This window comes from Bos indicus, chromosome 18, assembly GCF_029378745.1.
Source record: "Bos indicus isolate NIAB-ARS_2022 breed Sahiwal x Tharparkar chromosome 18, NIAB-ARS_B.indTharparkar_mat_pri_1.0, whole genome shotgun sequence".
In the NCBI taxonomy this organism is placed as follows: Eukaryota; Metazoa; Chordata; class Mammalia; order Artiodactyla; family Bovidae; genus Bos; species Bos indicus.
The window spans coordinates 52,398,563-52,421,259 of record NC_091777.1 but is presented as its reverse complement, the minus strand read 5'-3'; the positions used below and the strand labels follow the sequence as shown (position 1 = coordinate 52,421,259).

The window sequence follows — 22,697 nt, the reverse complement described above, 5'->3', positions numbered from 1 at the left end:
TTAAAATGATTACCTTAAGGCTTTGATATGTTAGTAAGAATAATGATAGTTTAATCATTATCGCCGTGGTAGAGGTAGCTACTGCTTACTTACAGCCTACTACTGTGTCCCTCTTGATTCTGTTCCAGTTACACTGGCCTCTCTGCTGTTCCTAGGTCTCATCAGGTCCGTTCCCACCCCAGGGCCTTTGTACTAATTGTTTCCTTTCCCTGGAACTCTTCCTGGACCATCTGTCTGAACGTCTATTCTCACTACATTCAGCCTCTGTTCAAATGTCACCTCCTCAGGAAAGCCCTCCGGGATTACCTGGCCTAAAACAAATCTCACCTCACTTGTACCCTTGCACCTCCTTCAACTCAATTTGTTTTTCTGCATTTTACTTATCACAGTCTGATAGCGATAGACCAGGTGATACATATTTACTCCCTACTGTCACAAGGTCAGGGACTTTTCTGCTGGGTCCACAGCTTCTGGACCAGTGCCTGGCAGAGAGCAGGTCCTTGGTAAATGTTGACAGAGGTTGTTGAGGCACTCCATGTGGGCCAGTGACCATTTCAGGCATTTAATTCTACCGCATTAAATTGCTCTGACTGGGAGGGAGAGGCTATTTCATGTTTTGTATTTTATTTTTCTCTTTTAAAAGCTTATTATGGGGACTTCCCTGGTGTTTCAGTGGCTAAAACTCCATGCTCCCAATTCAGGGAGCCTGGGTTCAATCCTTGGTCAGGGAATTAGATCCCACATGCTACAACTCAAAATCTCAGAGGTTTAGTAAAATACCCAAGGTCACACAGCTAATGACTAGCTGAAACTGGAACCCCCACAGTCTCATGCCACACAGAAGGTTGGAGATCCTGCGTGCCAGAACTAAGACCCAGTGAAGCCAAATAAATATTAAAATAAATAATCAACTGTGGCTCAGTGGTAAAGAATCTGCCTTCCAGTGCAGAGATTTGGGTTCAATCCCTGGGTTGGGAAGATCCCCTGGGGCAGGAAATGGCAACCCACTCCAGTATTCTTGCTTGGGAAATCCCATGGACAGAGGAGCCTGGTGGGCTACAGTCTGTGGGGTTGCAACAAGTCAGACACGACTTAGCAACTAAACAATGATATTTTGCCTTTTTTTTCTAAAGTATTTTAAGGCAAATGCGAATGCAACAATGACATTCAGCCTCTAAATATTTCAGCATCTGTAGAATACAAGAACAAGTTTTCCGCATAACCACAAAACTATTGTCATAACAGCAATATCTGCTTCTTGGCTGAAGTGTTTTAAAGTAAATTGGAGACAGTGTATTATTTCATCCCCAAATATTTCAGCCTGCAGCTCTAAATGAGAAAGACACTTTCCCATATAACCACGATCCTTCCTAACAAGACTAAGGAAAGCCCTGTAATATCTAATAGCCACACATTTCCCAAAGGGATAAGTTTTAATTTAAAGAGTGAGGTCCCTTCCCCTAGGTGATGTGGCATTGAGAGAAAAGTGGAATTCACACCCAGGCAGTCCAGGGACAGCTGTGACTACCGCCAACGTGAGTCAGAGTAGGGTCAGCCCCCGGTACCCCCAGCTAGCCACACCCTGGTAAAGGAAGTTTTTGAGGAAGGTCCGGGAGGGGTGGGTAGGGGAGGCGGGGGAGGGGGAGGCAAGGAATGACCTACACATCTGGGGCTGACTCGCTCTTTCGCAAACTTCTGGGAGGAGCCCCCAGGGCCACAAAACTGTCTCCTTCCGGGGGCCAGACTGAGAGGTGCAGGGAGATCGCGAGCGGGAGCCACCGTCGGACATGGGCCAACCGCTGCTGCTACTGCTGTTGGTTTACACCTACATTCCAGGTAGGGGCAAGGTGCCCGGACCTCTAAGCTGGGGACTGGGGTCTGACGGCGGGAAAGGGAGAGGGGAAGAGAGCTCAGAATCTGATGACTCGGAGAAGGACGGCTTAATCCCCAGCCCCCACCCCACAATCAAATAATTCTCCTGTTCTCGGCGCCCCGCCCCCCGCGTTACAGAACCGGGCACACAGTAGCCGCTCAGGAAATATTTATTGAGCAAAGGAGCTTAACGACAGCCATCATCTGGGGAATACGCTCTTTATGCCAGACACTCTTCTAAGCTTCTGCAACTTCCGACTGGGTGGGCAGAACTATTTTAACCCCTTTTTACAGAGAAACAGGCAAAGAGAGGTTAACTAACTGGTCCGAGGTCACACAGCCAGCCTTTGTAAGTGGGATTCTGACCCGCAGTGGCTCCTACAGCCCTCTCCACTCTATCAGATCCCTCCCCCTCCAACCCCCGCCCCGCCACACACACATTCGTAAGACTGGGAGGACAGCGCCTCATTTTACACAAGGTCTAAAGAGAGTCAGGCTGAGTCGGGCAGAGCCAGGGGCTAGGGAAGCGGGGCTCGTACCGAGGCTCCTTCCCTTTCACTATACTCTAGACGACGGGACCTCTTACCTCTTTTCTTTGGAAAATGGAAAACGGGTCGAAAAATGAAAGGAAGTTGAGTTGGAACTGTGAGGGCGGAGCGGGGGCGGGTAGGAGTTGAGAGTTGGTTCGGTAATGAACCAACCACGGGAGGCCTAGAATGAGTAATAACTCGGTTGGGGACTCTGAATTTGGAGCGGGCAAAGGACCCTGGTGGCTCAGAGGTTAAAGCGTCTGCCTCCAATACGGGAGACTCAGGTTCGATCCCTGGGTTGGGAAGATCCCCTGGAGAAGGAAATGGTAACCCACTCCAGTATTCTTGCCTGGAGAATCCCATGGACGGAGAAGCCTGGTAGGCTACAGTCCACGGGGCCGCAAAGAGTCGGACACGACTGAGCGACTTCACTTCACTTCTTCACTTCAAGGGACCACAAGGGAGGTCTGATGGCAAGGTTGAGCCTTGGCTGGAGAGCTAGAGGGCGGGATTATAACATCGGGGCGGAGGTGGTGGGCGGGGTGAGAACTTCGGGGCGGAACCAGTGGGTGGGGCTGACAGGTCCCGAGCCCCTAGTGGGCGGGGTTAAAACTGCTCAAGAGCCGCTGGGGGGCGGGGGAAAACGTCGGGGGAGGCCCCAGTAGGTGGGGTTAGAATCTCCGCAGGGCTGATGGGCGGAGTTGGAAGTTCTCGGACTTATGCGTGGCGGGAGAAAGTTGGGAAGAGGTTAGGAAAGGGAGGAGAACCTGTGGGCGTTAGTTGGGGGAGCTCCAGGCACGAAGGTAGAACGAAAAGATCGGCGGAAGTCGGAACACGCGAGGTGGAATAGGCCCAGGCGGGTGGGGGTAGAGGAAAGGACTAGGCTACAAGTCTGCACCCGCGGAGAGGGTGGGAATCTCACTTTCCGGATGGCTCCGGCGCTCCGTTAGAATTAAAGGGAAAGGGAGCGAGGACTGGACTTAGGAAGGACCTGTGGGCAGGGGGAAAAAAACATCAGGGTAAAAGACAAAGACAAAACGTTGGCCTAAAGATAGCGTAGCAGGCTGGAACCCAGCCTTGGAACCCAGGCAGGGCAAAAGTGGAGCCTGAACCTGAGTGCACAAGGCCTGGAGATTTGGTCCAGGTGTTGCCGCTTAAAGGGGGCCGGGGTGGGGGACGGTGGGGGTGGCGGGGGTGGCTCAGAGCAATAACACCTCTTCTTTCGTCTCCTCCCTCTGCCCCCAGGCTCTTGGGGCCTGCGGTGCTTACAGTGTGAGAACACGACGAGCTGCAGTGTTGAAGAGTGTACTCCTGGTCAGGACCTCTGCAGGACCACGGTCCTGAGTGTGTGGGAAGGTGAGTGTGTGGGGCAGGGAAAACGAGGGACCGAGAAAACTTATCTCACGAGTTATCAGGCAAATAGCAAAAAAAAAAAAAAGACACTGAGACCCGTAACACGCCCACCAGATGGAGGAGCATTTAAGAATCTGACAGTACTGAGATCGATGAGGTTGTGGAACTGCGGGCTCTGCTGTTAGGGAGGTAAGTTTGTTCATCCACGGAACAGAGCCAAGTGGCAATATCTGATACAAATAAAGATTAACATAACCTACCAGCAGCAGTTAAACTTCAAGGAATGTAGAGACCCCAAAGAACCCTAGCTACACTTGCCTTGAGACACATGTAAAAGGATGTTCCTAGTCCTCGTATTTGTGACACAGAAAACTGGAAAGACTGAACTTAGGGGCAGCAGAGGAGAAACCTTAAAGTATAATCACACATTATACCCCACAGCAGCTGAAATGAAGGAACTAGGGCTGTCCTAGGAACAGGGGACTTCCCTGGCGGCTCAGATGATAAAGAATCTGCCTGAAATGTGGAAGACCCAGGTTCAATCCCTGGGAAGATCCCCTGGAGAAGGGAGTGGCAACCCACTCCAGTATTCTTGCCTGGAGAATTCCATGGACAAAGGAGCCTGGCGAGCTACAGTCCATGGGGGTCACAAAGAGTCGACACGACTGAACAACTAACACACACACACACACACACACACACACACACACACACACGGCTGTAAGTATTAACCTGGATACATCTCAAAAATGTAAGATTAAAAGAGAAAAAAAAAAACATGTTACAGAGTTGGACACCTTTTACTAGAAATAGTATTTAACAGTCAAAATAAGCAATAACATATATTCTGCGTACACAGGTGTGAGAATTACTTATATCAGTGGTTGCCTTCAGACAGGGAATAAGAGAAATGGGATTTGGAGGAGGGCAGTAAGCAGGAGGCTTTAACTATCTTTTAAACTTGGTTTCTCTTTTTTAAAAAAAATCTGAAACAAATATAACAAAATATTAATATTTTATAAAGTTTTATGACTAATGTACAGTATTTATTATATCATTCACTTGTACTTTTTGGTGAGCTCAAAGCATTTTCCTTTAAAGATTCCTACTAGAGGCCTCTCTCTGTTAAGATCTCCAAGCTGGGAGGGAGGAGTTGATGGATCCAGAATGTCCCAGGTACAGTGTTGTCACTAAGAGGAGAGAGTAGGCTTCTGGTATAAGAGGTTGATGGGGAGGATGGGTAAGTCTAGAAAAGACAGAGTTGGACTCAAGTAAGAGAAGAGGCCTGTCAGGGGTCGGTCCTGGGAGCAGGTGACTTTATAACCAGGAGTGTCAGAGGCTGGTTGGGTCCGGGGGAGCTTCTGGGGGTAACAAAGAGACATTCCTCATAGGTGGCAATGAGATGAACGTGGTGAGAAAAGGCTGTACCCATCCGGACAAGACCAACAGGTCCATGAGCTATCGGGCTGCCGATCAGATCATCACCCTTTCAGAGACCGTGTGCAGGTCAGACTTGTGCAACAAGCCCAACCCTGGTGAGTAGGGCAGCCCTTGCCATCCCCAACCCCAAAACATCCCCATCCCAGCCTCAACATCACCCTGGTCTTATCCCCAATCTGGGGCCACCCCAACCCCAGCTCCATGCCTTACCCCAGGACCGATCCCCCGGCTCAAACCTTTCCTTATCCTAAACAAATCTCCAACCTAACTCCATTTCCATCCCCAACCCCAATCCCTTCCCCAACTTCATTTTATCCCCAGCACTCTCCAACTCAAACCCATCCTCCTCCTGAACACATCACTAATCCCATCCCCCAATCAATCCCAACTCATCTCAAACCGTCACTGGCCCCACTCCCAACTACAAACTCATCTCCTCCTATCTCATCCTGCACTGCTTATGTGTCTGTGTGTGTGTGGTTGTCATTTATAAGATGCATCACCGGCCTTTAAGAAGCTGTATATACATACACCCACTTGAGTGGTGGGTGAGTCATTTCACTGACATTTTGCCATCTCATTTTTCTCATGGGACAGGAGATGGTTCAGGCAACAGATGCTTTGTATCTTAGCAAGGGACCAAGATACAAAGACCAGTGAGGCCAGTGACTCAAAGTCCTTAAAGTCAAAAGAGGAGGGAGCCAGACAGGCTTCCATGGGCTGGTAAAGTTCCCTAGACTCAATTCTTGAGTTGGGCAATGAAAAAAGAATACGAAGAAACTTTTGCAAGGCTTTTTGTAGAGTTTCATGACTTTAGGCTCTGGTCTGTCAGTGTAAGAAAAAGACTTAGAAAGGCTCAAATTCCTCCGAGTTCTCACAGGAGAGGAAGGATAGGAAGGAGACCATGGTACAGGGTCAAGCAGAGATTCCTCTTTCTGGCCCCAGGGAGAAAGGAAATGTGTTAAGACCAGTCCAGTCAGAATGACGTCAGAAAACAGAGCACCTGCGTCTGCACTCAGTTTTGCCCTTGTTTTGCATCTGCCCTGATTCTGCTAGATTTTCACTGATTCTGACCTCAGACTTTCATCCGTTGGTGGGAATTGAGTCAGATGTTTATTTTCAAGGAAGTGACAAGAGAGGGGATGTTGGCTTCCTCTTTCTGTTAGATGTGCCAAAGGAAAGCAGTAACAGTTGAGTCTCAGGAACACTTGTAATCAGAGATAACAACCGAAATAGTTAACAGCACTGGTCAGTGCAGAGGACTTTGACCAGTCGGGACCTATTTCCCTCAAGGCCTCCTACTGGGTCTTGTGTTCCCCTTTAGTGGATCTTGGGGACGTAGGGATTTTAATGGGCTTCCCAGGAGAGATAGTGGTAAAGAACCCACCTGTCAATGCAGGAGATGTAACAGACATGGGTTCAATCCCTGGATCGGGACGATTCCCCAGAGGAGGAAATGGCAACCCATTTTTCTTGCCTGGAGAATCCCATGGACACAGGAGCCTGGAGGGTTACAGTCCATGGCATCACAAGAGTCAGACACAACTGTTCTTCTGTGATGCTGGGGACATAGCAATGGCCAAGACAGCCTTGAGCCCTGCCCCTCTGGGGCTCATAGTCCGGTAATGTGTGTCTATATGGCAGGGGTGGGAGGTGGGGGAGGGGCAGGATAGACCATCACCAGACAGTGACTGCCCTGCCCCCAGTCAGAGCTGGGATCAGGGAAGCACGGAGAAAGGTGTCAGGACCCTGACAGAGGAAACAGACCAGAGAGGTCAGAGCTGCAATAGGGAAGCACAGTCCAGAATCATCAGGGCTGAGATGGGGCAAACAGCGACCAGAGAGTGATCAGAGCTGGGATAACTATGAGTAGGGGCTGTAGGACCCTAGAGGAGATAAATGACTCAGGTCAGAGGAGGTTTCCTACAGGAAGCAACAGCTAAGCTGGATCTTGAGGGAGGAGGAGTCAGGCTGTTAAACAGACGGTGGAAAGGGTTTATCCAGACAGAAGGAGCAACAGATACAAAAGCAACAGAAGAGAGTGAAACTAGCATGGCTGAAGGAAGGACAAGATAGGGCAAGAGGAACTGATGAAATCGGCAAGGTCACACATACAAGGCCTTCTAGACTGTGGTGGGGAATGTAGACTTCACCCGGGGAACACTGGGAGGTCATGAAAGGCTACAGGGTCACTATCAGATTTGTATTTGTGCACAAGTTATTCTGACCTCTGGCTTCCCAGGTGGCACTATTGGTAAAGAACCCAACTGTCAATGCAGAAGACTTAAGAGATGTGGGTTCAATCCCTGAGTCGGGAAGATCCCTTGAAGGAGAACGTGGCAGCCCACTCCAGTATTCTTGCCTGGAGAATGCCATGGACAGAGGAGCCTGGTGGGCTACAGTCCATTAGGTTGCAAAGAGTAGGACAAGACTGAAGCGACTTAGCAGGCACGCATTCTGACCTCAGAGGGGAAGACAGATTGGAAGGAAGAAATGATAGAGGGAAGGTAGATTAAGGGAGACCAACCTGGAGGTGTGTGAGGTTGTCCAGATAAAGAAGGGAGTGTACGACTTCCTTGGCAATCCAGTGGTTAAGACCTCATGCTTCCACTGCAGAGGATATGGGCTCAATCCTTGGTCAGGGAACTAGGATTCCATATGCCACATGGCGTGGCTAAAAACAAAAAAAGAAGAAGACAGTATCTGTCTGATCAGCAGATGGAGAAAAGTGGATGGATTTAAGAGCTATTTAGCAGGCAGATAAGCATAACTTAATGATGGGTTAGATGGTGAGGGCAGATATGCAGTTCTGGTCATGTGGAGTTACTTGTCTCAGACCAACTCCCCCGCTCCCCACTCTCTACCACCAATGATAGTTACAAAAGCTGGATGAATTATAAACAATCATTGAAGTCACTCAAGAGCAGCAAATGGAGAGAGGAAGTAGAGGTGCTCCAATCCTTGAAATAAGGGAAGCACAGAAATTGAATTCCAGAGACAAGCTGGCTTTTACCTTGAGTGCACTTGCCAATTCACTGCTCTGGAAGGGAAGTAGAATGCAGATAGAAAGAGATTGTCGCTAGACTGAGAAGGCAGAGGTTGAAATCTGGGGCTGCCAGAGTGTCTGGAAAACGAGAAGTAAAATCATGGAATGCATGGAACCACAGAAAAGGGAGTCCCCAAATCTGCAGATTTCCTTCAACTCATTGGCAAGCCGTACATGCATAGCATTAGACTCCAAGAAACTCTACAGAAAATAGTATCTGGGAAACTACAGAACCAAGCAGGAATTCCAGCGAGCATGTGATGCTGGGAGACTGAAGCTGCCAAATTGGAAAGAGAAGTCTCAGGCTTTCCTCTGAGACCACACCCTAAGAATAAGGGCAAAACCAGAAATTGACCAGCCTCGGTCAGTAAAGAATCCGCCTGCAATGCAGGAGACCTGGATTCGATCCCTGGGTTGGGAAGATCCCCTGGAAGCGGACATGGCAACCCACTCCAGCCTGAAGAATCCCCATGGACAGAGGAGCCTGGTGGGCTGCAGTACGTGGGATTCGCAAAGAGTCGGACATGACTGAATTACCTAAGCACAGCACAAAAATGCCTACATCCAATTTCTACAGGAAGAAAACCTAATCTCTCTTTGGCAGAAGATAAAATCATTTAAAGCCTTTACAAGTTGTTATCTATGTCTGGCATCTAATCAAAACATACAAGGTATCCTGAAGAAAATAAACAGGACAAATCGACTGGGGAAACCAAGAGAAAAATCCTGCAACAAAAACAGACTTGTCGTGAATCCGATATTGGAGTTATTAGACAGGGGAGGTCTAAAATAGCTATGATCAATATCTTTAAGAAAACAGAAGAAAGGATAATTTTTAGCAGAAATCTGGAATCCATTTTAAAATGAGTCCAACAGGAAATAGAGAACAGGGTCTAAAATTAAGATCTCAATAGAACATGCTTAATGGAGATCAGAAGCAATATGGCAAAAGGATTACAGAAGATAGGGAAGTTGGAGTAATTAGATTGATGCCTAGATATGGAAGATCAAGGAGTCTGCCAAGTGTCTACCCTGGGAGACCAGATGGGGCTACCTCAGAGACGTGGAATTCAGGAGAAGCAGCAGTTTGGAGAAGATGGAGAGTCGAGTTGGGGCCAGGTAGACATTCAGGTGTTTGACAGATAGCCAGGGGACCGCCAGGAGGCCCGTGGGCGTACAGGTGTGGAGTGCAGAGGAAAGTCTTGCCTGGAGAGAGATTCGTGATTTCTCCACAGATAGGTGGAGATGACGCAATGTCAGTGGATAACATCCAATGGGAGAGAGTATATACCATGAGAAATGAAAAAAGGACCTCAGACAGAGCCTGGGTATCATCCACATTTAGAAGAGTGACGTAAGAAGAAGAACTCACAAAGGAGACCCATGGGTGATGTGAGACAGCTATGTTGGCAATGATGGCAATTTGTATTTTCCTTTTCATGGTGGTTCATATGAGAAGATGTGGGTTGTTGGCCTTTTAAGTTATTTTTCTTTGGGGAGGGGGGTGGGGAAGATTTGGCTTTGAAGGTAAGTGCTTCACCTAATTACAGCTGCTGGCCTGCCGGTTAAGTATCTTGGCTGAGAGAGCCCTCTAATTTCTCTAAGACTTGGCTCAAACTCAAACCTGGATATCTGGGGTCAGGAAGGAGAGGGCATGCCAGGCTTGGGGATGGTGTGAGCCAAGGTCTGGGCAGAGGAATGACTCTGGTGTTTCCAGGAAAAACTAATTCATCCACTTGGCCTGGACGGGAAGGTCCATGTGGGAGGCAAAGTTATCACAGATTAGTCAAGTGAGACTTTGACCTACGACATGATTGGGAAGTCCTATTGCTGTAGGACTTCCTTGATGGTTCAGTGGTTAAGACTCTGTGCTTCCAGTGCTCGGAATGCGGGTTTAATCCTTGTTCGGGGAACTAAGATCTCATATGCTGATAGCACAGCCAAAAAATAATAATAATAATTAATAAATATTTATTGACTATTTTATCTGGCCCTGGCCCTGTGCTGGGTCATGTTGGCACACAAGATAGCCCAGGCTCTACCTGGGACTTAGTACAAACAGAGATGATCCAAAGTAGACAGAGCTGGGATTGGAGAGCCCAGAGGGGCACCTAATCCAGCCTGGGAGGTCAAGGAGGGCTTCTTGGAGGAGGTAAAAATTAGGGAAGATGACTCCTGAAGAATGAGTAGGAGATAGGGAAATTAGGGAGCAGGGTAAAGTGTTGTGCAGAAGCAAAGGCTGGGTGGGACTCAGCACTTACACTTGGGGACTGAGGGAAGCTGGTATAGAGTCTGAGCAGATGGAGAGAAATGAGGCAGGAAGGGTGGCCAGGAACCAGTCTTTGATGGGCCTTGAATGCCACGCTGAGTTTCTTGGATTTTATTCTGAAGGCACTGGAGACCCATGGAAGAGCTGAGCAGAGGAGAGACTGGGTTCAATTTGAGTATTAGAAGCATCCTTCTAGGGCCATGTGGGAGGCACTGGGGCGGGAAGGGCCAGAATGGAAACCAGGAGGCCAGGGAGGAAGCTGGTATTGAAGGAGGTCTGACCTGGTCATGGAGCTGCAAAGGAAGGGATGGACCCTAGGAAGATTTAGGAGATAGGATGGGCAGAACTTGCTGACTGGCTGAAGAGTGGGATAAGGAAGAACTGATGTGCAGGTGAGTCCTCTAGCAAGACAGGTCTCTAGGACTCCTCCCGTGGGGTCTCACCCTCCTGCTCCTCTCAAAACAGGCCGAGATGCTACTGTTTCCAGAAACCGCTACCTCGAATGTGCTTCCTGTTCCTCGACAGACCTCAGCTGTGAGAGGGGCTGGGACCAGACCATGCAATGCCTCAAATCTAGAGATCAGTGCGTGGATGTGATAACCCACCGGAGCCTGAAAGGTGAGCCCCAACGTGCCAGCAACTCCCCTTCCCAGCTTTGTTCCTCCCAAAGGCTGCTCTTAACAACAACCCCCCAAATAACAGGGAGGTAAGCAAGGTAGAAAGTTAGTACTCACACAGGAAGCCCAGTGATGGGAAGTCTAGGGCCACTAAGACAGTTCCACAGTCACCAGATGCCTTCTCATTTCTTACATGCGGCTTCCATTTGCAAGATTGCCTCACAGTCCCAGATGGTTGCCTGAGCACCAGACCTTGTGCCCCAAAGAAGGGGCAAAAGCGGGGTGGCCCTGCTTTTGTAAAGCTTCTCCTTTCTGCAAGTCCCATAAGCCTTTTTACTTAGATCATATTGACCAGAACTTAGCCACATGACTGTACCCATGTGTGCACGCTAAGTCACTTCAGTCACGTCTGACTCTTGGCTACCCTATGGACCGTAGCCTGCCAGGCTCCTCTGTCCTTGGGAGTCTCTAGGCATGAATACTGGAATGGGTTGCTGTGCCCTCCTTCAGGGGATTTTCCCAACCCAGGGATCGAACCCACATCTCTTATATCTCTTGCATTGCCAGGCGGGTTCTTTACCACTAGTGCCACTTGGGAAGCCCTGACTATACCCACGGAGGCTGGAATCTGTGTCTCTTGGTTAGATATATGGCTGCCCTCATACAGTGAGAGTCCTATAGTGAAGGATGAAGCAGAAGATGGACAGGTGACAAATCCAGTCCCAGCTCCTCAGCAACAGTCTAACCTCCTCTGTCCCCACAGAGAATCCAGGCGATGAGCGCCACATCAGAGGCTGTGGCATCCTTCCTGGCTGCCCAGGCCCCACCGGATTCCACAACAACCACACCTTCCACTTCCTGCGGTGCTGCAACACCACCAAATGCAATGCAGGCTCAGGTAAGGGGGCAGGGGACCTGGCATAAGACCTACCTAGGACTGGGGGCAGAGAGGTGCATTCAGGCTGCTTGCTTATCCCTCCACTCTGCTTTCTCCTCTGGGGAAAAAAAAAAAAAAAAAGGACCTATTAAGCCCTTTCTCAAGAAAGATTTTGTGGGAATTCAAGGAGACCATCAAAGCCTCACCAAGACCTGTGCTTTATGCTTCTACATCTTGAATCCTTCTGCTGTTCACCACGCTGGTCCCCGCCATCATGGCCTCTCACCTACATTGTTGCAATGACCTTGCTGGCCCTCCTGCTACCCTACATTCAACACAGCAGCAAGAGTGATTTTTTTTTTATATAAATCAAAGCACGTCCCTCTTCCTCAAACATTTCAATGCCTTCTGCTTGCTTTTAAAATGCTGTCCGCAGGTTCTCTTATGCTCTCTGTAACCCAGCATGTGTCTGCCTCATGGCCTTTGCACATACAGTATCCTCCACCAGGAACACATCTCCCCTAGGAGTTTGCCTGGCTGGCTATTTCTCCTTCATCAGGTCTCAGCTTTAAAGCATCATTCTCAGGAAAGATGTCCCTAACTCTGCCCTCCTAAGTATAATCTAGATCCTTTGTGTTTCTCTGTCTCTGCAAACAATGATTGGCCAACAGGACTTTCGATGGTGATGGAAATTTCTGTATCTGTATTGCCCAATAGAGTAGCCTCTACTACATATGGCTATTGAGCAGTTGAACTGAATTTTGGATTTCATTCCATATTCATTTTAGTGTCAGTGTAAATAACCACAGGTGGCTAGTGCCTATCATATGGGACAGTGTAGCTCTATTATCTATTTATTATTTCTTTTTATGGCCGCACTGGATCTTTGTTGCTACACATGGGCTTTCTCTAGCTGCAGAGAGAGGGCTACTCTCTAGTTGCGGTGTGTGGGCTTCTCCTTGCAGTGGCTTCTTCTGTTGCGGGGCACGGGCTCTAGGGCACACGGGTTCAGTAGTCAGTGGTTCTCCAGCTCTAGAGCCCAGACTCCAAAGCGTGGCGCCCACGCTTAGTTGCTCCGCGGCATGTGGGATCTTCTTGGACCAGGGATCGAACCCAGGTACCCTGCGTTGGCAGGTGGATTCTTAACCACTGGACCACTAGGGAAGTCCGGGGACAGTGTAGCTCTAAATCGTAAGTTCTCTGAAGGCAGGGACTGTTTCGCCTTACCCAGAGTCTAGGCAGGTGAGGGCTCATGGGGAGATTTCTGTCACAAGCCTCAGAGAACCATCCCCCACCCCAACCCCCACCCCCGCCCAAAGAGGGTGCTGTTCCAAGGTCTGACCACAAGGGGGCGCCATGACATCTCTGGCTGAGAGGTGGGAGTCCTGGAGACCTAATGGTGGGAAACCCTTCGGGCTAATTTCCTTGGTTTCTCTGTCACTGATCTCCCAAGTCCTGGAGCTTCAAAACCTGCCACCAAACGGCTTGCAGTGTTACAGCTGTGAGGGGAACGGCGCCCACAGGTGTTCCTCTGAAGAAACTTTCCTCATTGACTGCCGCGGCCCTATGAATCAATGTCTGGAAGCAACAGGCACTAAAGGTGAGGATACTTGGATGCTTGAGGTGGGTGGGGAGTGGGGTGGGGGGTGGGGGAGGTTCTGCAAGAGGTAACCTCCTATGAAATTGGACTTACTTGAGGTGGATCGTCTTGTTGGAAAAGGTAGGACTTCCTTCAGGAGGGTGCAAAGTGTAGCAAGGACTTAGGACTCCTTCGTTAGGAAGTGGATATCTTCACTACAGACAAGTGGATTTCTTTGTGGGGGAGTGGAACTTCCGTGGGTGGGTGGGACTTATGTGGACCTCATGAGATTCCATCCTGAGATGTCCAGGGCAGGTTCCTCTATTCCAGAGCTTTTCAAACTTTGGGGTCTCAAGATTCCTTGATGCTCTTAAAACTTATTGTTTATGTCAGTTACATCTTTAGCTATTTACTGCACTAGAAATGAAAACCACGAACCTTTTTAAAATGTACTTATTCATTTTAAAAGAACAATTGAAAACTCATGACATGTGAACATATTTCTATGGGGGGGGAAAAAGGAGACATTTTCCAAAATGAAAAAAAAAAAAGTGAGCGAGAAGATGGACATTGTTCTTTGCAATCTCTTTAATGTCTGGCTTAATAGAAGACAGCTGGACCCTCGTATCTGCCTCTGCATTCAGTCTGTTGCAAGATCACATGCCCTTGGGTTTCTAGGAAACCCCTTGTGAGAGCAAAAAAAGAAAAAATGCAAGTGAGGTTGTAGCATTATTATGAGAATAATTTTGACTTCACAGAGCCCCTGGAAGGGTCTGAGGGAAAGCCCAGGAGTCCCCGGACCAGGCTTAGAACAGCTGCTTTTCCAGGTGGTACCCACCACAAGGTGGCGCGTCACGCAGTGAGAATTCCAGTTTCCAGTCCCGAGAACTCGGAGTCTCACGTGGTCCTTCTCTCTCTTCAGGACTGAGGAACCCAAGCTACACCATCAGAGGCTGCGCAGCCCCCTCGTGGTGCCAAAGCCTCCACGTGGCTGAAGCCTTCGACCTCACCCACGTCAACGTCTCCTGCTGTACTGGAAGTGGCTGTAACCATCCAGCCAGGGATGACCAGCCTGGCAAGGGGGGTGCCCCCAAGACCAGCCCTGCCCACCTCAGCTTCTTTGTCAGCCTGCTCTTGACTGCCAGACTTTGGGGAGCCACTCTCCTCTGCACTTGAACCCCACATTCCCACCACACTGGCTGGATTCAGGGGATCCCTTTGCCCTTCCCTCAGTTCCCAGCCCTACCAAATTGCTGTGTGACCTCAGGTCAGTGGGCTGCCCGCTCTGGGCTTTAATTTTCCCAGCTGTCCAGAGAGAGGGCTGTGAGAACCAGAGGAGAAAAGCTAGCAAAAGCTGCAGGCCAGCAGGAGAGAGTTCATGTGATTATTGATAGCGTTGCGGCTATTGTTATTATTAATTAATATATGTTTTATTTAATATTTTATACTGAAATAAAGATTTTTGAACCAGCGAACAAGGCCATATCTGCCCTTCTCAACAGAGGATGAATGAGCGGGGGCCACTTTTTCACAGGCTCCTGGAATTAGGGGGTCATATTGTAGGACCCAGGCATTCGAGACCCTGGCCTTGGGAGCTGTCCCATACAGCCTTCCACCCAAAGCCACCTCCACATCTATTTCTGGCCTCCAAATTCAACTTTCCAACTCACTGACCCAGGCATTAACCTTCCAGTCTCTTCTCCCACATCCAAAGGTCAAGACTATTTTGTTGCTCTAAAGGGACACATCTGCGTTTCCTAGGGGGTTCTGAGACAGGAGATGAATAGGAGATGACCCCTGGGAGCCCTGCCATGAGGACTAAGGACAAGACTTCATCCCCCTGCTGCTCTGTGGGCAGGAGATAAAGGCTGGGCTATATTTCCTAGGATGCTCTCAGGCCAACTGAGAAAAAGCCAGAACTACCATTTCTTTTGTTTCTTTTAAAAATTTTTTTTTTTTGTGAGAACTACCATTTCAATGGTACTCTTTGACCACAACATGGCAGAATTCATGTTTTCCATGGTTTGCTGAGGCAAGCCCCCAGAGACAAAATTGTTTCCCTGGAACCCTATGATTTAAGGAAGAAAAAGAACATTTTCTATGGTGTCTGGGGGCAGGTGGAGGACAGGGTTTCTTTTCTTTTCTCAATTTTTATTTTATATATGGAGTATACTTGATGAACAATGTTGTGTTAGTTTCAGGAGTACAGCAGTGTAATTCAGTTATACATATACACGAAAGTGAAAGTGTTAGCTACTTAGTCATGTCTGACTCTCTTGTAGCCCCATGAACTGTGGCCCACCAGGTTCCTCTGTCCATGGGATTCTCCAGGCAAGAAAACTGGAATGGGGATCCATTCTCCAGGGGATCTTCCCGACCAAGGGATCGAACCCAGGTCCCCAGCATCATGGGCAGATTCTTTACCACCTGAGCCACTAGAGAAGCCCCATTTTAAATATAGTGGTGCTATATGTCAATCCCAAACTCCCAACCTATCTCTTCCTGCCCACTCCCAGAGACAGGATTTCTTTTTAAGATCTTCTCAAATCATATATCCAGGCTTCCCAGATGTCTCAGCAGTAAGGAAGCCACCTGCCAATACAGGAGACGCAAGAGACCAGGGTTTGATCCCTGCATCAGGAAGATCTGCAGTAGGAAATGGCAGCCTTCTACAGTATTCTTGCCTGGGAAATCCCGGACAGAGAAGCCTGGTGGGCTACAGTCCATGGAGTTGCAAAGAGTTGGACATGACTAAGCACATTCACACACAAATCATATATCACCAACTGTCACTGTGGTGGCCTAGAAGGATGGGGTCAATATCACCTCTTGGACTTCCCTGGTGATCCCATGGTTAAGACTACATGCTCCCAATGCAGGGGACCCGGGTTTGATCCCAGCTCAGGTAACTAGATCTCACATGCTGCAACTAAGAGTTCGAATGTCACAACTAAGACCCAGCATAGTCAAATAATAATAAATTTTACAAAACTAGAATGTGGTGGAAGTGGCACCATGGGAAGCCGATTGCCATGTCAAAGTCCTCCTGCACCAAGACTGCCATGCTCTGAAGACACCCAAGCTACTCGTGCATGGATGCCACATGTAGAGAGAGCCCCAGAGGTTCCAGCCATCTCAGCCCAGGCACCAGCCAAGAGAACAAAGGAGCTACCCTGGACGTGGCAACCCAGCAGATGCAAGGTGCAGGAGACCTGAGAAACCCAGCTGATTTCATTTCCTAGGACTGCCATGGTAAGTGACTACAAACTTACCAACGAGGTGGCTTCAAACAACAGAAATTCTGGATGCTAGAAACAAAAAAAATAAGGTGTTAGCAGAATTATGCTCCTTCTAAAGCTCTGAGGAAGAATCTTTTGTGGCCTCTTCCTTGCTTCTGGGTTGTCACTCAGTCATGTCCAACTCTTTGAAACCCCATGGACTGCAGCACACCAGGCTTCCCTGTCCTTCACTATCTCCTGGAGTTTGCTCAAACTCGTGTCCATTGAGTCGATGATGCCATCCAACCATCTTATCCTCTGTCACCCCCTTCTCCTCCTGCCCTCAATCTTTCCCAGCATCAGGGTCTTTTCCAATGGCAGCCAAAATGTTGGAGCTTCAGCTTTAGCATCAGTCTTTCCAATGAATAGTCAGGGTTGATTCCTTTAGGATTGACAGGTTTGATCTCCTTGCTGTCCAAGGGACTCTCAAGAGTCTTCTCCAGCACCACAGTTGGAAAGCATCAACTCCGGCACTCAGCCTTCTTTGTCGGCAATCCTCAACAGTCCTTGGCTTGTGGCTGCATCACTCCAGTCTCTGCCTGTCATCACATGACTTTCTTTCCTGTCAATATGGCTGTGAGTCTCCAAATCTCTCTCTTTGTATGAGGACACCCTTCACTGGATTTAGGGGCTCACCCTAATCCAGTTTGACCTCATCTTAATATATCAATCTACCTTTCTTTCCTTTATTTTTTTTACTTTTTGTCTGTACCCCTCAGCATGTAGGGTATTAAGTTCCCCAACCAGGGATCGAACATGCACCCTCTGCCTGGAAGTCCCCCTATTTCCATATAAGGTCACATTCATAGAATCTGGGAGTTAGGATTTCAACATATTTTGGGGGGACACAATTCAACCCACACAGAACCAAAGTTTCCAATATATGGCTCCAGATGAAGCAGCTCATCCATCTCTGGCTGTTGGCTCCAATCCATTGACGAGCCAATCCACACTGACCTCACTGTGCCTTGCTCAAATTCCTGACCCACAGAATCATAAAATAAAGAGGTTGTGGCTTTACATGGCTGAGTTTTGGGGTATTTTGTTATGCTGCAATGGTTGGCTAGAATAATCACTTGTTTGTCTGGTTTTTGCTAACTCTCCCCACAAGACTCTCCATAAAGAGTAAATCCTTTTATTTGCTCACTACTGTATTCCCAGTTTCTAGATTAGAGCCCAGGACATGAACAAAGGAGGAAGGGAGGGAAGGAAAGAGGACATCTTGGGTGGTACCCTACAACAAAACCTGGCCTAAGGCTATATTTCCCATGATACCCTTAAGCAGAGATGAGGCTAAGATGACATTTTCTGAGATGGTTCATAATTAAAATTGAGGCTACTTTCACCATTCTGCTGTGATTCTCTACAGCAGCAGAAACTTACTGAAAAGCAACCTCCACTTCCCGCTCCGCCCCACCCCCCTACCCCTCCAATCCCCTTACCCTCCCACACCGGTGAATCCAGAAGTTTGTTGCAAGGCAGATTTTTATTCAGTGGTCCAGGAATGGAGAAGGGGTCAGTTCAGTTCAGTCGCTCAGTCATGTCTGACTCTTGGGGACCCAATGGACTGCAGCCCGCGAGGCTTCCCTGTCCATCACCAACTCCTGGAGCTTGCTTAAACTCATGTCCAGCCAATCAGTGATGCCATCCAACCATCTCATCCTCTGTCATCCTCTTCTCCTTCTGCCTTCAATATTTCCCAGTATCAGGGTTTTTTCTAATAAGTCAGTCCTTCGCATCAGGTGGCCAAAGTGTTGGAGTTTCAGCTTCAACATCAGTCCTTCCAATGAATATTCAGGACTGACTTCCTTTAGGATTGACTGGTTGGATATTCTATGCTCTAAAGATACCTTCTTCCAGATTACAAGTGGGGGACAAGCTTTTTATAGAAAAGGGTGAAGAAGAGCTATTGGGGGCGGGTCTCATGTCACCCTGATTTGTGGAATAGGTACTGATTTCCTGGAATGAACTCCTCTTTTCTGCCCTTGAATGACCCTTTGGTGGCTGGACAGGAATTGGATTGTACCAATATGGCGCCGGGGGCAGAGATTTTAATATTACAATGAGATGGTAATGAGCTGCAGAGCAACCCTTGTCCCAATTTTGAAGTCCGGTCAGCTTATACCAGTGTCTTGTGGTTAAGGCTCTCTTGTTCCTATCTTGTAAAAAAAAAAAGAAAAAGAAAAAGCAGCTAGAAGGTATAGTCAATTGTGGGTTGTTTTTTTTTTTTTTTTGCAAGTTTGCCTGGAGTGAGGTTTTTCTTAGAAATGAGGGGGAGGATGGCTTCCTTACCTTTTTGTCTAAGGGAGGTGTACTTGTTTTATTGAGACAGTTGAGGTGTGGGTTAGGGACCCTCAGGTTGCTCCCCTGGGTGATAACTGGAGACTAGGATTGCATTCATCATGATACCCCTACAGCAGAGACTGGAGGCTAGGAATACATTTCCCACGATGACTTAGAGCTGAAATTGAGGCTAGGACTGCATTTCCCATGAGACCCTGTGGCAGAGACTGGAGGGTAGGATTGCGTCTCCCATGATGCCCTACAGTGGGGATCAAAGGATGGAAATACATGTCCCATGGTGCAGCTATTGAGGCTAGAGATAAATTTCTCATAATGTTCTACATCAGACCTTGTGATCAGGACCTCATCATTAATGGCTCCCAAGTTTTTGTTCAGGGATCTCAATTGCAAGAAATAAAATCTGTTTGAGCTGACTCAAGCAAAAAACGACAGCATTATTGGAAGTTTAGAATCCAGGCAAGAGCTAGGTCTCTGGGCTGCGCCAGGGACAAGAAACAGAATTGAAAAGCTGGGCGAAATCAATGTTGTCTCCCTTTTGCAAAATCTGCCTCTCTGTGTCACTCTCTCTTACTCTGAGTGTGTGGCTTCCTTCATGGACTGGGCTTTCACCTTACTTTTGTCTCCTCACAGACTACCTCCGGCCTCAAACACAGTAGCCAAACATGCCCTTGAAATGTCAAGTACCAAGAACTACTGTGTCTGGTTATACTATTTTGATGAACAGATTCTTCTCTCTCTTCTCTGGTGGAGTCCAGTTTGGGTCAGGACGCTGCCGACAACCTCCTCTGCTACAGCCAGGGAAGTTTGTATCAAAGCCATGACATACAGTTGTGCACATTGAAACAAGCATCTGCCACTCAGGCAGTTCTCATGGTAGGCAACCCACTCAGGCAGAGCGGAGAAAACCACCTCTATGAGAGAGATCTCATCACAAGGATGGGGGAGCAACTGAAAAAGAAAACTACCACTTAAAATGTTTTACTCTGTAAGCAGGGATGCCTCCATGTATTCTATCTGAATTGCAGGTAATATGGTGGTCAGGGCTGTATTTACAAGGATACCCAACTCAAAATGGTTGAAACAAAGAGGAAATTGATGATCTCACAGAAGAGATCATGAGTTAGGGCAGTTCCTGGCTTGACTTATTCAATGTTTCCATTATGTCCTAAAGGATCCAGTCAAGCATATCTGCCTCATGGCCTCAAGAAGGCCACTGCAGTTCCAGGCATCACACCCACATTCAGAAGCAATAACAAAGGGCCATCTCTTCTCTTCTTTTTTAAAACAAAGAAAGCTTATCCCAAAACTTCCAGGGTGACTTGCCTTTCCCGCATTTTATTTGCCTGATTTGTTTCATGCCTCACCCCTTGCACTAGAAGCGGGCATGGAACCACAGTATTTAACAAAGTATAATCAGACCCTACTCCTAGGACTTCCCACACATCAGCTGACTATTAAAGAAAAGTTGATGCCTGAACAAAATCAGGATTCTCTTAGGAAAGAACAAAGGAGGAGGGAATGTGTGTTGGGGGAAAATGCCCACCCAGTCTTCTTTCTGTAGAGGGAACAACTCAGTTTTTCCCTACTGTGTCTTTCTCCTGTGCATCTCCTCTACTCTCACACCAGCATCACACTCACAACACTTCAGGTCATCAAATGTGGGGAGTGCTTCCCCACACCAGGCAATTTTCTGTGACCCTGGCTGGCTGTTCTGTGACTTAATTCTGACACTATCTACCCGGAAATAGCCTCAGATCCCACAGATTAAGGACTCAGGCCCATACTTCCCACTTCCAATGACAATCAGAAGTCCAGATTGTGCTTCTGACCAATCGGCTACAAACCATAGGTTCCCATGAGGATCCCCCTCTTCAGGTCTGATTAACCCACCAGAGTGGCTCGCAGAATTCAGGAAAACAGTGACTTCCTTTTATTTTAAAAGAATATGATAGAGAATACAGATGAACAGTCAGATGGAAGAGATGCACAGGGCAAGGTCTGTGCCCAGGGGCACACAACTTCCATTCTCTTTTCAGGCATGTCACTCTCCCAGCCCCTGCATGTGTTCATCAACCCACAAGCTGCCTGAACCCCATACTATTGGGATTTTTACAGAGGCTTCATCACAAAGGCATCATGGATCCTTCACTCCAATTTCAGCCCTTCTCCCTTCTCAAGAGAATGGGGAGTGCGGCTGAAAATCTCAAGTTTGTTACCATAGTTGGGTCTTTTTGGGGACCAGACCTCATCCAGGAGCCCACCATAAGTCACCTATTAGAACAAAAGACACTCTTATCATCCAAGAAATGACAAGGACTTCCGGAGACCTGAGTTAGGAGCTAAGGTCAAAGACTAAATATTAGAACAAAGCTGTTCCTGGTGTTCTTATCACTTAGGTAATTACAAGGGTTTCAGGAGCTCTGTGTCAGGAACCAGGGGCAGAGACCAATATATTTTCTATTATCTTGCAGAACGATGCTGAGAAAACAAATAACAAACTCTAAACCATCCCAAGACTTCAAAAACCCAAGAATGGTCAAGCTCACAGTGCACAGCCCACCCCGTCACCCAAAATAGCGGGGAAAGCAACTGTCTCCCTAATATCTACTTCTGTTTGAGAAATCTAATTTCACCTCTGACCTGGGGGTAGAGGGAGCCTGTGGCTCATATCTAATTTAATCAGTTTCGTCTCATCTCCTGGCCATTGATGTTGGTTCAGTGATAGGCAGGTGGCATTATCTGGACCAATTTCAAGGAGGGTTCTAAGGAAAAAAAAGTATTTCCTCATTCTGCTGAAGGAGCTTCTTCAAGTCTCTTATCTCTGCTCAGGCTCCCACAGCCTGGCTTTCTCAGTCTGTCTGTCTTTTTCTCTCTCTGTGCTGTGTGCTATGCTAAGTCGCTTCAGTCATGTCCAACTCTTTGCCACCCTATGACCCATAGCCTGCCAGGCTCCTCTGTCCACGGGATTCTCCAGGCAAGAATACTGAAGAATACTTTTATTTCCTACTCCAGGAGATCTTCACAACCCAGGGATTGAACCCACATCTCTTGCATGTCCTGCATTGGCAGGCAGATTATTTACCACCAGCACCACCCAGGAAGCTCAGATATATACCTATGTGAGTGTATGTTAAGTGGTTTCATTCGTGTCTGACTCTATGCAACCCCATGGACTGTAGCCTGCCAGGCTCAGAGGTCCATGAGATTCTCCAGGCATAAATACTGGAGTGGGTTGCCATGCCCTCCTCCAGGGGATCTTCTTGACCCAGGGATCAAACATGCGTCTCTTGCATTGGCAGGCACTACTGCCACATGGGAAGCCCTGTTCTCTCTCTACGCCTCTGCAAATATGAAGCCCCAGATATGTGGTCTCAGGGCTATTGACCAGTCATACTACTACGTAAGGGGACCATTTATCCTTAGGACAGATAATGCTGGAGTCAGTCATACCCAAGACTTTTTTATATGTGAAACAATCCTCTTTTTCTTAAGCCAGTTGGGTTGGATTTTCCGTCACTTGCATGAAAATCCC

At 48.0% G+C, this 22,697-nt stretch overlaps 1 protein-coding gene across 3 annotated transcripts; it reads left to right on the top strand.

The window, feature by feature from the left end:
• The first annotated feature begins 1,689 nt into the window (after window positions 1–1,689).
• PLAUR (plasminogen activator, urokinase receptor) lies at window positions 1,690–15,061 on the top strand. Of its 3 annotated transcripts, none has more exons than XM_019980179.2 (7): window positions 1,690–1,836; window positions 3,648–3,758; window positions 5,147–5,290; window positions 10,976–11,128; window positions 11,891–12,025; window positions 13,458–13,604; window positions 14,506–15,061. In XM_019980179.2, exons 1-7 carry the CDS (start codon window positions 1,788–1,790, stop codon window positions 14,757–14,759), a joined length of 993 nt encoding a protein of 330 aa, XP_019835738.1. In that variant the 5' UTR covers window positions 1,690–1,787; the 3' UTR covers window positions 14,760–15,061. The 3 variants fall into 3 exon arrangements, with proteins under 3 accessions (XP_019835738.1, XP_019835737.2, XP_019835739.1); XM_019980178.2 differs by lacking the exon at window positions 1,690–1,836 and adding an exon at window positions 3,079–3,205; XM_019980180.2 differs by lacking the exon at window positions 1,690–1,836 and adding an exon at window positions 3,107–3,149.
• Window positions 15,062–22,697: the final 7,636 nt, after the last annotated feature.

Coding starts and splice junctions, on each gene's coding strand:
- PLAUR (XM_019980178.2), top strand. CDS start 3,094: ATGGGCGGAGTTGGAAGTTCTCGGACTTATGCGTGGCGGGAGAAAGTT. Junction 3,759..5,146: donor GGTCCTGAGTGTGTGGGAAG/GTGAGTGTGTGG, acceptor CATTCCTCATAG/GTGGCAATGAGATGAACGTG. Junction 12,026..13,457: donor CAAATGCAATGCAGGCTCAG/GTAAGGGGGCAG, acceptor TGATCTCCCAAG/TCCTGGAGCTTCAAAACCTG.